General features: G+C 41.5%; 1 protein-coding gene across 1 annotated transcript; it reads right to left on the bottom strand.

Annotated features, from left to right (window-relative positions):
• Window positions 1-2,033: 2,033 nt before the first annotated feature.
• On the bottom strand, window positions 2,034-2,528 carry LOC129535199 (histone H2A-Bbd type 2/3-like). Its single transcript, XM_055393840.2, has one exon. The coding sequence runs from the start codon at window positions 2,358-2,360 to the stop codon at window positions 2,034-2,036; it is 327 nt and encodes a 108-aa protein (XP_055249815.1). The 5' UTR covers window positions 2,361-2,528.
• Between the last annotated feature and the right edge of the window lie 10,184 nt (window positions 2,529-12,712).

Below are 12,712 nucleotides of genomic sequence, written 5' to 3'. Positions count from 1 at the left end.
CTCCCAGCTCCTTCCTCTTGTGAGTCCATTAGATAGAACTCCCACAGAGCTTACCAAAACTCTGCTGGTTTATTTATTTTATTTATTTCGTTTTGAATTGACCAATTTGGCCTTATCCAGGGAATCTCAGAAACACTTAACCTATGGGCCCTAATAAAAGCTGTAAGTCCCAGATCCTGCTGCCTTCTCTCTGCCTGTCCCCTGCCCTGACCTCCTGTGTGGCCCTCCAGGCATGCTTGGTACCTCCTCCAGGACTTATGAGTAATAAACTTCTCCATTTCACTTTCCCTTGCGGTCTTTGTTGAATTTTGGCTCCCCATCCAACTCTCCACCCAGGGCTCTATTTAAGCAACATTCTTTTTACAAAAATCAAGCACTTAAACAGGGACTGGTGTACCAGACCAGGAACTTGCTGGGTTGATGGAGCTGTTTCATGTCCTGAATGTGGTGGTGAATGCACACATGTTTACATGTGCTAAATTCATAGAACTGGGCTCCAAAAGAGGTTGATTTTATTGCATAAGAAAACCAAAAACCAGAAAGAAATATCACAGTGCCATGGACTGCATACAGAACTAATCTTACTACTTAGTAAGTTTTTATTTTAGCACAGGTATACTTTTATATGGGCTTCCCTGGTGGCTCACTGGTAAAGAATCTGTCCACCAATGCAAGAGAAGCTGATTCGATCCCTGGGTCCAGAAGATCCCCTGGAGAAGGAAATGGCAACCCACTCCAGTATTCTAGCCTGAGAAATTTCATGGACAGAGGAGCCTGGCAGGCTATAGTGCATGGGGTCACTAAAGAGTCAGACATGACTGACTAAGTAAGCAATGTGTTTTTATATATTTTAAAAAGATCTTGTTCTATATTATGTATATCAGATACATGTAATTTCCTCTAATCCTTCTAACCATTATTCTGAAATGGTGGGCAGTTATTATGTTCTCATTATTTAAAATGAAATTAAAGGTCAGTAAAAGGCTAGTTCCTTATCAGGGAAGCAGCAGTCAGCATAAAGCTTCTTATTAATTAAATCCAAACTACCTAAGGCATAAAGAAGTAGCATTAATTTTAAAACGTGGGTCTCAGACGTGATGACTACTCCAGCTTTCTCGGCTAAAGCTCCATTTCCATGGTGATATGCAAGTCTAGTGCCTGGAGGTGGAGCCTGGTCCCGCAAAAGTCACATATGCAAGATGGGGGTGGTGGCACAGGCCCTGGCCGGGAGCCCGCCATTGCTAGGTGACAGCTTGCTCCCGCAGGTTGCAAGAAGAGCATCTCCTGGCATCTCTAAAGGCACACAACCAAAAAGTCCACTGGTGACCCCGCATGACCCTGATTCCGACTTTGCATACAGGCGGGTTGTGTCCCACCCCAGTCCCCATCCCAGTCCCCATCCCGCCGCAGTCTTGCAGTCTAGGCCCCCGCCCCCATGGGCATCTAGGCTCTACCCCCATGGAAACCACTGTCAAGCACGCTGTCCACCATCCCTGCATCCTATGCCACGGGGCGGTTCGTCACCTTGGCACTTTCGCCTGACCACGACGCCACCCTCTCAGTCTTGAGCATCACCGCCAGGACTCCGGTCTCTCTTGGGACGTGGCCTAGCTCCTACTTGCTCAGAGCCAACGGGGGAGCCTTTCTTTCCCCGGCCTCCCCCCCAGACCCCACTCCACCGCACCTCCGCTGAGCCAGGCTCTCTCACCAGGGCCACCGCATGTGCTATCACCATGGGTGACCGCTCCTCTCTGCCTGCCATCCGCAACTCCACCCATACCCACAACACTCCCCCTCCGGTCCAGCCAGACCCCCGATCCCCACCTCTCCAAGGAGGGGTGTCCCACCACCACCTCCCATGCCAAGTGACTAAGCACACACAGGGATGTCTTGAAACACTTTGATTGATTCGACATGACGGCCTGAAGCACCAGGCTGTGCGGTTGGTCAGTGAACAGGCATGGTGCCTGACAGCCGAGGGGAGGCCCAACTGGGGACTGGATACCCGGGGCTCGGGACCCAGGGTTGAGCAGCTAGTGCCGGGCTGGGGCCACCAGGGAGATGGTTGTCATCCCAAAAGAGCCGTTGAGCAGAGTGCTGTGGTGGACCGCCATGACCGCCAGCTCTGGGGTGATGTGCCTCTGACCGCTGTTCTGGGCCACGTTGCCTGCCAGCTCCAGGACCTTGGCAGTCAGGTGCTGCATGATGGATGCTAGGAAGATGGGTGCGGACGAGCTCAGGCACTGGGCGTAGTGGCCTTCCCGCAGGAGGTGCTCCATGTGGCTCATGGAGGACAGCTCAGCATGGGCAGTGCGGGAGTGGCGACCAGACGACCTTTGACAGCCCCTTTCCCTGGGCATGCTGACAGTTGAGCCCGCTTTCTCTGAGGCCTCACTTTGCGGTGCAGTGGGATGAGGTGTGGTGGGATGAGTTGCAGTGGGATGAGTCAACTGGTCCTAAACTCTCAAGACAACTGGTACTCTCAGACCCCTACTCTGTATCCTAGCAACCACGAGCCGGCCCCTCATTGGTCGGGGCGCATGTTCTGTGGCAGGCAGACACCCTGAGGTCACTGCTTTCCCATGCCCCCCAACCCATCCCTACCCCCACAGGCCTAGGCCTGCAAAGAAATGGCGATGGCAGGATCCTGCTCACCCTGCCCATTGGACCCTCTCTTTGTCGGAACTCTCCCTTTCCACGGGAGGAGACCTTTGTACAGAGAAGGCAGCAGACCACCTAGTGGCACCAAGTATACACTGTCGGTGCTGGGCCACCATCACCACTGTATCTAGTTCCAGAATGTTGGCACCACAGCAAAGAAAAACCCCTGTACCAACCAGGCAGTCAATCCCCACTGCCCTCTCCTGCAGTTTCCCCCACCCCACCCTACCCCGCATAGTCCTCAGGCAACCAACCACTCATCAGCTTCCTATCCACAGCCGTTTGCCTGTTCTGGAGACTTCCTAGAGATGGAGGCATGCAATAAGGTGGCCTTCTGTGTCTGGCTGCTGTCACTGAGCACAGGGTCCATGACCGTGGTAGCAAGAATCAGCATTTCTTTCCTTTTCCTGGCTGAATAGTATTCCACTGTATGGCTAGACCACACGTGTTTTCTATCTGCTCAGCAGTGGGTGGACATTTGGGTGCCTTCTCCCTTTTGCCTACTGTGGTGGACATTCCTCTATGGGGTTCTGTGTGAACGCCTGTTTTCAACTCTTTGGGATTTATATCCATGAATAGATTTATGGGTTTACTTCTAGACTCTTAATTCTATTTCAATTATATAAATGAAAACATGAGAAATATTCATTACCTTGAGTTATACAAAAAATTCTTAGGTATGATGTTCCAATTTAAAAAGAAAAAAAAGACTTTAAATTGAATTTTATCAAAATTTAAAATTTAGCTCTGTGAGAAATACTGTTCAGAGTTTGGAAAGACAAGCAACAGATAGAAAACATATTTTGAGGTCATATAACTAATAAAGTACACTTAGGATGTAGATGTCTTAAAACTTATGATAAATAAACAAACAATCCAATTAAAAAAGTCCAATTGTCCCAGCAGGTTACTTTGTAGATAGCAACAAAATGGTTCTGAAGTTTATATGGAGAGGTAAAGGACCCAGAAGAGCCAACACAATGGGCTTTTCAGGTGGCACTGGTGACAAAGAAGCTGCCTGCCAATGCAGGAGATGTAAAGAGACACAGGTTCAATCTTTGGGTCAAGCAGATCCCCTGGAAGAGGGCAGAGCAACCCACTCCAGTATTCTTGCCTGGAGAATCCCATGAACTGAGGAGTCTGGCAGGATTACAGTTCAAAGGGTCACAAAGAGTTAGAAACAACTGAAGTGCCTTAGCATCAGCCAACAAAATATTGAAGGAAAGGGAGAAAGTTGGAGGACTGACATTATCCTATTGAAGACATACCATGAAGCTTCAGTAATCAAAATAGAGTGGTATTTGTGAAAGAATAAACAAATAAATGGAATAGAACAAAGTGCCCAAAAATGGACCTACATAAATATAATTGACTAATCTTTGATAAAGGAGCAAAGAAAAGACAATGGAACATAGATAATATTTAAAGAAATGATACTGAAACAACTTAACATCTACATGCAGAATAAATAAATAAAGACAGACATAGATGTTACACCCAAAGAATGAACAGCAAAGTGTACATACTTTTTATATTTTGGATAACAATCTTTTATGAGATGTGTCTTTTTCAAATATTTTTCTCCCAGTCTGTGGCTTGTCTTATTCTCTTGACAGAGTCTTTTTCAGAGAAGTTTTAAATTTTAATGGCATCAACCATATCACTTATTTCTTTCACAGGTCATTAGCTTTCATGCTTTATCTAAAAAGTCATCACCATACCCATGGTCATCTGGGTTTTCTTCTATGTTATCTTCTAGGAGTTTTACAGTTTTGCAGTTATGTCTGTGATCCATTTTGAAAATGGGCTCCCAAAAATAGTTGTTGCCAGTGTCTGTGTCCCTAGGAGAGGTCCCCATTGCATCCTACCTCTTTGGAAGTCTCTCTAAGATCAGTAAGTGGCTCTCTCCCGGGCATCATTCAAATTATTGCTTCTGGCTTTGATCTCAGAGTGTATGAGATCTTGTGTTCACCCTTTAAGTGTGGAGTCTCTATTTTCTACAGATCTCTGACTCTTCCAAAAGTAAGCCCCACTGACTCCAAATGCTCTAGGATCTTGTCCCTCTGGTACAGGACTCTTAGACTGAGGAGCATGATGTGGGACTCACTCTCCCTCTATCCTTGGGGAGAACCTATGAAATAGTAATTATCCTCCCATTTGTGGGCTGCCTACCACAAGAGTATGGGTCTTGACTATATCACGTCTTCACTCCTTCTACCTATGTCACTGTGGTTGTTCCCTTCAGATCTTTTCTGCTAGTGTTCAAGTTATTCTTATCAACAGTTGCTCTGCAAATAGTACTGATTTTGGTGTGTCAATGGGAGAGGTGAGCACAGAGCCTTCCCACTCCACCATCTTGGCCACTCCCCTATGGAAAAAAAAGTCCTGTGATTTTGGATCACAAGAAAATAAAATCTGTCATTGTTTCCATTTTTCTGCCATCTATTTGCCATGATCTTAGTTTTCTAAATGTTGAGTTTTAAGCCAGCTTTTTCACTCTTCTCTTTCACCCTCATTAACAAGCTCTTTAGTTCCTCTTCACTTTCTGCCATAAAGGTGATATTACTTGCATATCTGAGATTGTTGATATTTCTCCCAGAAATCTTGATTCCAGCTTGTGTTTCATCCAGCCTGGTATTTCACATGATGTACTCTGCCTATAAGTTAAATAAGCAGGGTGACGATATACAGCGTTGACACACTTCTTTCCCAATTTTGAACCAATCCTTTGTTCCATGTCCAGTTCTAACTATTGCTTCTTAACTTGCATACAGATTTATACTTCTTAACAGGCAGGTTAAGGTGGTCTGGTATTTCCATCTCTTTAACAATTTTCCACAGTTTCTGGTGATCCACACAGTCAAAGGCTTTGGCATAGTCAATAAACCAGAAATAGATGTTTTTTTGGAACTCTGTCGCTTTTTTAATAATCCAGCAGACATTGGCAATTTGATCTCTGGTTCCTCTGCTTTTTCTAAAACCAGCTTGAACATCTGGAAGTTCACGGTTCACGTATTGCTGAAGCCTGGCTTGGAGAATTTTGAGTATTACTTTACTAGAGTGTGAGATGAGTGCAATTGTGTGGCAGTCTGAGCATTCTTTGGCATTGCCTTTCTTTGGGATTGGAATGAAAACTTACCTTTTCCAGTCCTTGGCCACTGCTGAGTTTTCCAAATTTGCTGGCATATTGAGTGCAGCACTTTCACAGCATCATCTTTCAGGATTTGAAATGGCTCAATGGGAATTCCATCACCTCCACTAGCTTTGTTTGTAGTGATGCTTCCAAAGGCCCACTTGCCTTCACATTCCAGGATGTCTGGCTCTAGGTGAGTGATCACACCATCGTGATTATCTGGGTCATGAAGATCTTTTTTGTATAGTTCTTCTGTGTATTCTTGCCACCTCTTCTTAATATCTTCTGCTTCTGTTAGGTCCATACCATTTCTGTCCTTTATTTTTTCCCTTTGTATTTCTAATTTTCTTGAAGCAATCTCTAGTCTTTCCCATTCTATTGTTTTCCTCTATTTCTTTGCATTGATCACTGAGGAAGGCTTTCTTATCTCTCCTTGCTATTCTTTGGAACTCTGCATTCAAATGGGTATATCTTTCAATTTCTCCTTTGCTTTTTCCTTCTCTTCTTTTCACAGCTATTTGTAAGGCCTCCTCAGACATCCATTTTGCTTTTTTTCATTTATTTTTCTTGGGGATGGTCTTGATCCCTGTCTCCTGTACAATGTCATGAACCTCCATCCATAGTTCATCAAGCACTCCGTCTATCTCATCTAGTCCCTTGAATCTATTTCTCACTTCCACTGTATAGTCGTGAGGGATTTGATTTAGGTCATACCTGAATGGTTTACTGGTTTCCCCTACTTTCAATTTAACTCTGAATTTGGCAATAAGGAGTTCATGATCTGAGACACAGTCAGCTCCCAGTCTTGTTTTCGCTGACTGTATAGAGCTTCTCCATCTTTGGCTGCAAAGAATATAATCAATCTGATTTCGGTGTTGACCATCTGGTGATGTCCATGTGTAGAGTCGTCTCTTGTGTTGTTGGAAGAGGGTGTTTGCTATGACCAGTGCATTCTCTTGGCAAAACTCTACTAGCCTTTGCCCTGCTTCATTTTGTACTCCAAGGCCAAACTTGCCTGTTACTCCAGGTATATCTTTTTTTTTTCCCAGGTATCTCTTCACTTCCCACTTCTGCATTCCAGTTCCCTGTGATGAAAAGGACATCTTTTTTGGTGTTAGTTCTAAAAGGTCTTCCAGGTCATCATAGAACTGCTCAACTTCAGCTTCTTTGGCATTAGTGATTGGGGCATAGACTTGAGTTACTGTGATATTGAGTGGTTTGCCTTGGAAACAAATAGAGATCATTCTGTCATTTTTCAGATTGTACCCAATCTCAATTAATTAATGTTAGTCATTAGGGAAATGGAAATCAAAATCACAAGGAGATAACACCACTGCCACGTCCACTGTAATGACTATAATTAAAAACAAAACTAATGATGAAGAGTTAAATCTAGTAAGACATAGCAATTGTAATTATTTATGCACCCAACATAGGAGCACCCCCATGATAAGGCAATTGCTATCAGTTATAAAGGGGGAAATCAACATTAACACAATAGTGGTGGGAGACTTTAACACCCCACTTACAGCAGTAGATCATCCAGACAGGAAATCAATAAGAAAACACAAGCCCTAAGTGATATATTTGACCAGATAGAATTAATTGGTATTTATATGCCATTCCATCCAAAAGCAGCATAATACAACTTCTTCTCAGGTGCACACAGAATATTCTCCATGAGAGACCATATCTTGTATCATAAATCAAGCCTCTGTAAATTTGAGAAAATTAAGATCATATCAAGCATTTTTTTCTGAGATTACAAATCAATTACAGGAAAAAAGATTGTAAAAACATGAACACATGAAGCCTAAACTATACCCTACTAAATAATCAACAGAATACTGAAGAAATCAAAGAGGAAATAAAGAAAATATCTAGAAACAAGTGAATGAAAATAAGACAAACCAAAACCTATTGGATGCAACAAAAACAGTTCTAAGAAGGAAGCTTAAGTTTAAAATTTCAAATAAACAGCCTAACCTTACACCTAACACAATTAGAGTAAGAGGACCAAACAAAACCCAAAGTTAGCAGAAGGTAAGAAATCATAAAAATCAGAGCAGAAACAAATGAAATAGAAATTTAAAAAAACAGTTGCAAAGATCAGTGAAGCTAAAATCTGTTTCTTTGAGAAAATAAACAAAATTTATAAACCTTTAGCCAAACTCATCAAGAAAAAACAGGCGAGGACTCAAATAAAATTAGAAATGAAAAAGGAGAAGTTACAACTGATACTGCAAAATACAAATGATCATAATAGAATACTCCAAGCAACTATATGCCAATGAAATGGACAACCTGGAAGAAATGGATAGATTCTTTAAAAGGTACAATCTTCTAAGAATGAACCAGGATGAAATAGAAAATATCAACAGACCAGTCACAAGTCATGAAACAGTGATTAAAACTCTTTCAACAAACAAAAATCCAGAACTAGATGGCTTCACAGGCAAATTCTGTCAAAAATTTAGAGAACAGCTAACACCTATCCTTTCTCAAATTCTTCCAAAAAACTGCAGCATAAGGAATACTCCCAAGCTCACTCTATGAGGCCACCATCACCTGATACCAAAACCAGACAAAGATATCACAAAAAAAGTAAATTGCAGGCCAACATCACTGATGAACATACACATAAAAATCCTCAACAAAATACTAGCAAACAGAATTCAACAACACATTAAAAGGATCATACACTCTGATCAAGTGGAATTTATCCCAGGTATGAAAGGATCCTTCAATATATGCAAATCAATCAATATGATTTACCATATTAAAGAAGAATAAAAACCATATGATCACCTCAATAGATGCAGAGAAAGTTTTTGACAAAATTAAAAACCCATTTATGATTTAAAAATAACCTCTCCAGAAAGTAGGCATAGAGGAAACCTACCTCAACATAACAAAGGCCATATATGACAAACCCATAGCTAATATCATTCTCAGTGGTGAAAAGCAATGCATTCCCCTTAAGATTAGGAACAAAACAAGGATGTCCATTCTCATCACTATTATTCAGCATAGTTTTAGAAGTTCTAACCAGGGCAATCAGAGAAGAAAAAGAAACAAAAGGAATCCAAATTGGAAAAGAAGAAGTAAAATTGTCAATTGGTTGCAGATGACATGATACTATACATAGATGATACTAAAGATGCTACCAGAAAACTACTAAAGCTAATCAGTGAATCTAGTAAAGTTGCAAAATTAATACACAGAAATCCTATACATTCCTATGCACTAACAATGAAATATCAGAAAGAAAAATTAAAGAAACAATCCCATTTATCATCACAACAAATCGAATAAGATACCTAGAAATAAATCTACCTAAGGAGACAAAAGACCTGTATTCAAAAAACTAAGATACTGATGAAAGAAATCAAAGACAACACAAACATATGGAGAAATATATCATCTTCTTGGAATAGAAGAATCAATATTGTGAAAATGACTGTACTATCCAAAACAATCTACAGATTCAGTGCAATCCCTATCGAAGTACCAATGGCATTTTTCACAGAATTAGAATGAAAACTTTACAATTTGTATAGAAACACAAAATACCCCCAAATAGCCAAAGCAATCTTGGGAAAGAAAAACGGAGCTGAAGGAAGCAGGCTCCCTGACTGCAAACTATATGACAAAGCTACAGTAATCTAGAGAGTATGGTACTGGCACAAAAACAAAAATATCATCGGAACAGGATCAGCTCAGTTCAGTTGCACAGTCATGTCCAACTCTTTGCGACCCCATGGACTGCAGCACTTCAGGCTTCCCTGTCCATCACCAACTCCCAAAGTTTGCTTAAACTCATGTCCATTAAGTCAGTGATGCCATCCAACCATCTCATCCTCTGTTGTCCGCTTCTCCTCCTGCCTTCAATCCAGAACAGGCTAGAAAGCCCAGCGATAAACCCACACACCTATGGTCACTTAATTTATGACAAAGGAGACAAGAATATACAATGGACAAAAGACAGCCTCTTCAGTAAGTGGTGCTGGGAAAACTGGACAGCTACATGCAAAAGAAGTAAATTAGAACACTTCTTAACACCATACACAAAAATAAATTCAAAATGAATCAATGACCTAAATGTGAGGCCAGAAACTATAAAACTCTTAGAGGAAATATAAGCAGAACACTTTCTGACACAAATTGCAGCAAGACCCTTTTTTATCCACCTCCTAGTATAATGGAAATAAAAACCAAAATAAACAAATGAGACCTAATTAAACTTAAAAGCTTTTTCATAGCAAAGAAAATTATAAACAAGATGAAAAGACTACCCTCAGAATGGGAGAAAATAAATGCAAATGAAGCAGCTGACAAAGGATTAATCTCAATCTCCAAAATATACAAGCAGCTCATGTGGCTCAATACCCGAAAATCAAACACAATCAAAAACCGGGCAGAAGACCTAAATAGACATTTCTCCAAATAAGACATACAGATTCCTAATAAACACATGAAAAGACACTCAACCTTGCTCATTATTAGAGAAATGCACATCAAAACTAGAATGTCATATCACCACACATGAGTCAGAATGGCTATCATCAAAAGATCTACAAACAATAAAGGCCAGAGAGAGTGTGGAGAAAAAGAAACCCTCCTACACTGTTGGTGGGAATGTAAACTGGTGCACTCACTATGAACAGTATGGAAGTTTTTGAAAAAAACTAAAAATAGAACTGCCATATGATCCAGCGATCACACTCCTGGGCATACACACCGAGGAAACCAGAATTGAAAGAGACACATGTACTCCAATGTTCATTGCAGCACTGTTTATAATAGCCAGGACATGGAAGCAACTGCAGATGAATGGATAAGAAAGCTTTGGTACATATACACAATGGAGCATTTTTCAGCCATCAAAAAGAATGCATTTGAACCAGTTCTAATGAGTTGGATGAAATTGGAGCCTATTATACAGAGTGAAGTAAGTCAGAAAGAAAAACATCAATACAGTATACTAACGCATATATATGGAATTTAGAAAGATGCAAATGATAACCCTGTATACGAGTCAGCAAAAGAGACACAGGTGTATAGAACAGTCTTTGGGACTCTGTGGGAGAGGGTGAGGGTGGGATGGTTTGGGAGAATGGCATTGAAACATGTATATTATCATTTGTGAAATGAATCACCAGTTCAGGGTCGATGCATGTTACAGGATGCTCGGGGCTGGTATGCGGGGATGACCCAGAGGGAGGATAACGGGAGGAGGGAGGTGGGAGGGGGGTTCGGGAGGGGGAACTCATGTACACCCGGGGCGGATTCATATCAATGTATGGCAAAACAAACCAATATAATATTGTAAAATAAAAAATAAAAATAAATAAAAGCAGGAAATAAGTATTTTGTAAAAATTAAAATTGTCATATGCTGCTGGTGGGAATGTAAAATGGTGCAGTCACTGTGAAAATGTTTTGCAGTTACTCAAAGAATTCAACATAGAGTTACCACATGACCAGCAATTCTACTGCTAGGTATCTACCCAAGAGAATTGAAAACATATGTGCACCCAAAATTGTGTGCATGAATGTCCATACCTGCCTTATTCACAATAGCAAAAAGGTGGAAATAACCCAAATGTCCATAAACATAAGGTGATATATACATGTTATCTACCATTATTTGGCCATCAGAAATAATGAACTATGGTCATGCTACAATACGGATGAACCTTGAAAATGTCATGCTAAGTAAAAGAAGCAAGTCACAAAAGACCACATACTTGTGATTCCATTTATATGAAATGTCCAAGGTAAGCAAATCCATAGAGACAAGAAGTAGACTAGTGATTGTTAAGGGGGTTGGGGTGGCAATGGGGACTAACTTCACATGGGCAAGAGAGAGATGCTATTGAGGTGACAGAAATAGCTAACGTCAGATGCAGTGATGGCTGCACCACTCGAGAAATTTACTAAAAATCCTTGAAGGTACACATAAAAGGAGTCAAATTTATGGTGTGTAAATATTATATCTCAATACAAAATTTTAAAAACACTTTGGGAAGGAGAGAAAAACAGAAAGTTCGTGTGCTTGATTATTCATTAGGCTTCATACACGCCTCATTGAGCTGCTGTATGTTGTTGATATTGCTGCTGTTGCTGTGGTTATGGTAGGAGTGGAGATTTTCCCCTGAGGACTGAGGGTCAAGCAAAGACTTGGGTCCTTTAATACAGTTTTATAATTAACAGGAAAAAAAAGTGTTGCTGGGTTGAAATTCTGAGTAACAGGGGAGAACAGAGAAGTGAGTGGGTTTACAAAAATATATTCAGGACGCAGAAGTGGCAAGATTTTGCACTGATCAGATATTAGGAACGAGGAATAGTGAGGATGACTCGGACTTAACATGCTTCAAGTTGAATTCCTGTCGTCCTCTCAAACTTACTGTCCTCCTGTGCTGCTCATCTCAGAGTGGATCAGCATCCTGGCACAGAGGAAGCATTCATTGATTGTCTTCGGAGTGACAGTGTGAATGAACAGAGTAAAAATATGGCCAAAGCCTCCACGGGGTCCTGCCAAACAGCCAGTCCTACGCTTATCCACGAGGTTGGCTCAGCAGATGTCTAGCAGAAGTTCCCTCTCACCCTATTGATCACTTTGGAAATCATCATGTCCTCCATCCTAAAGGACACTCGTATTCATAACTGGTGGCCACTCCTTGTTTAAACCCTGTGGGTGTGGCAGAGACCAGATTTTGCCCAAAGCCTGTAAATTGTCCTGCAAATTCTTTACATGTGGGCAACTGCAGGTGCATGTATAGCACATATGAGCACGGGGGGCATGTGGTGTTGTAGAGAGAGGGTCACAATGGTGCCCAGCTGGTGGATCCGTGTTCACTTTGGCTCCAAGCAGAAAGAGACTCTTCCCATCAGAAGGGTGTATTCACCCAGGGCC

The sequence above is a fragment of the Moschus berezovskii genome, chromosome X, assembly GCF_049115385.1.
Source record: "Moschus berezovskii isolate FMDL1 chromosome X, NW_MosBer_1.0, whole genome shotgun sequence".
Classification (NCBI taxonomy): Eukaryota; Metazoa; Chordata; class Mammalia; order Artiodactyla; family Moschidae; genus Moschus; species Moschus berezovskii.
Note: the sequence above shows the minus strand (reverse complement) of the source record. Positions and strands in the feature narration are given on the sequence as shown.

What these genes read in the sequence shown, in the direction of transcription:
- LOC129535199 (XM_055393840.2), bottom strand. Translation starts at nt 2,360, where the DNA reads ATGCCCAGGGAAAGGGGCTGTCAAAGGTCGTCTGGTCGCCACTCCCGC.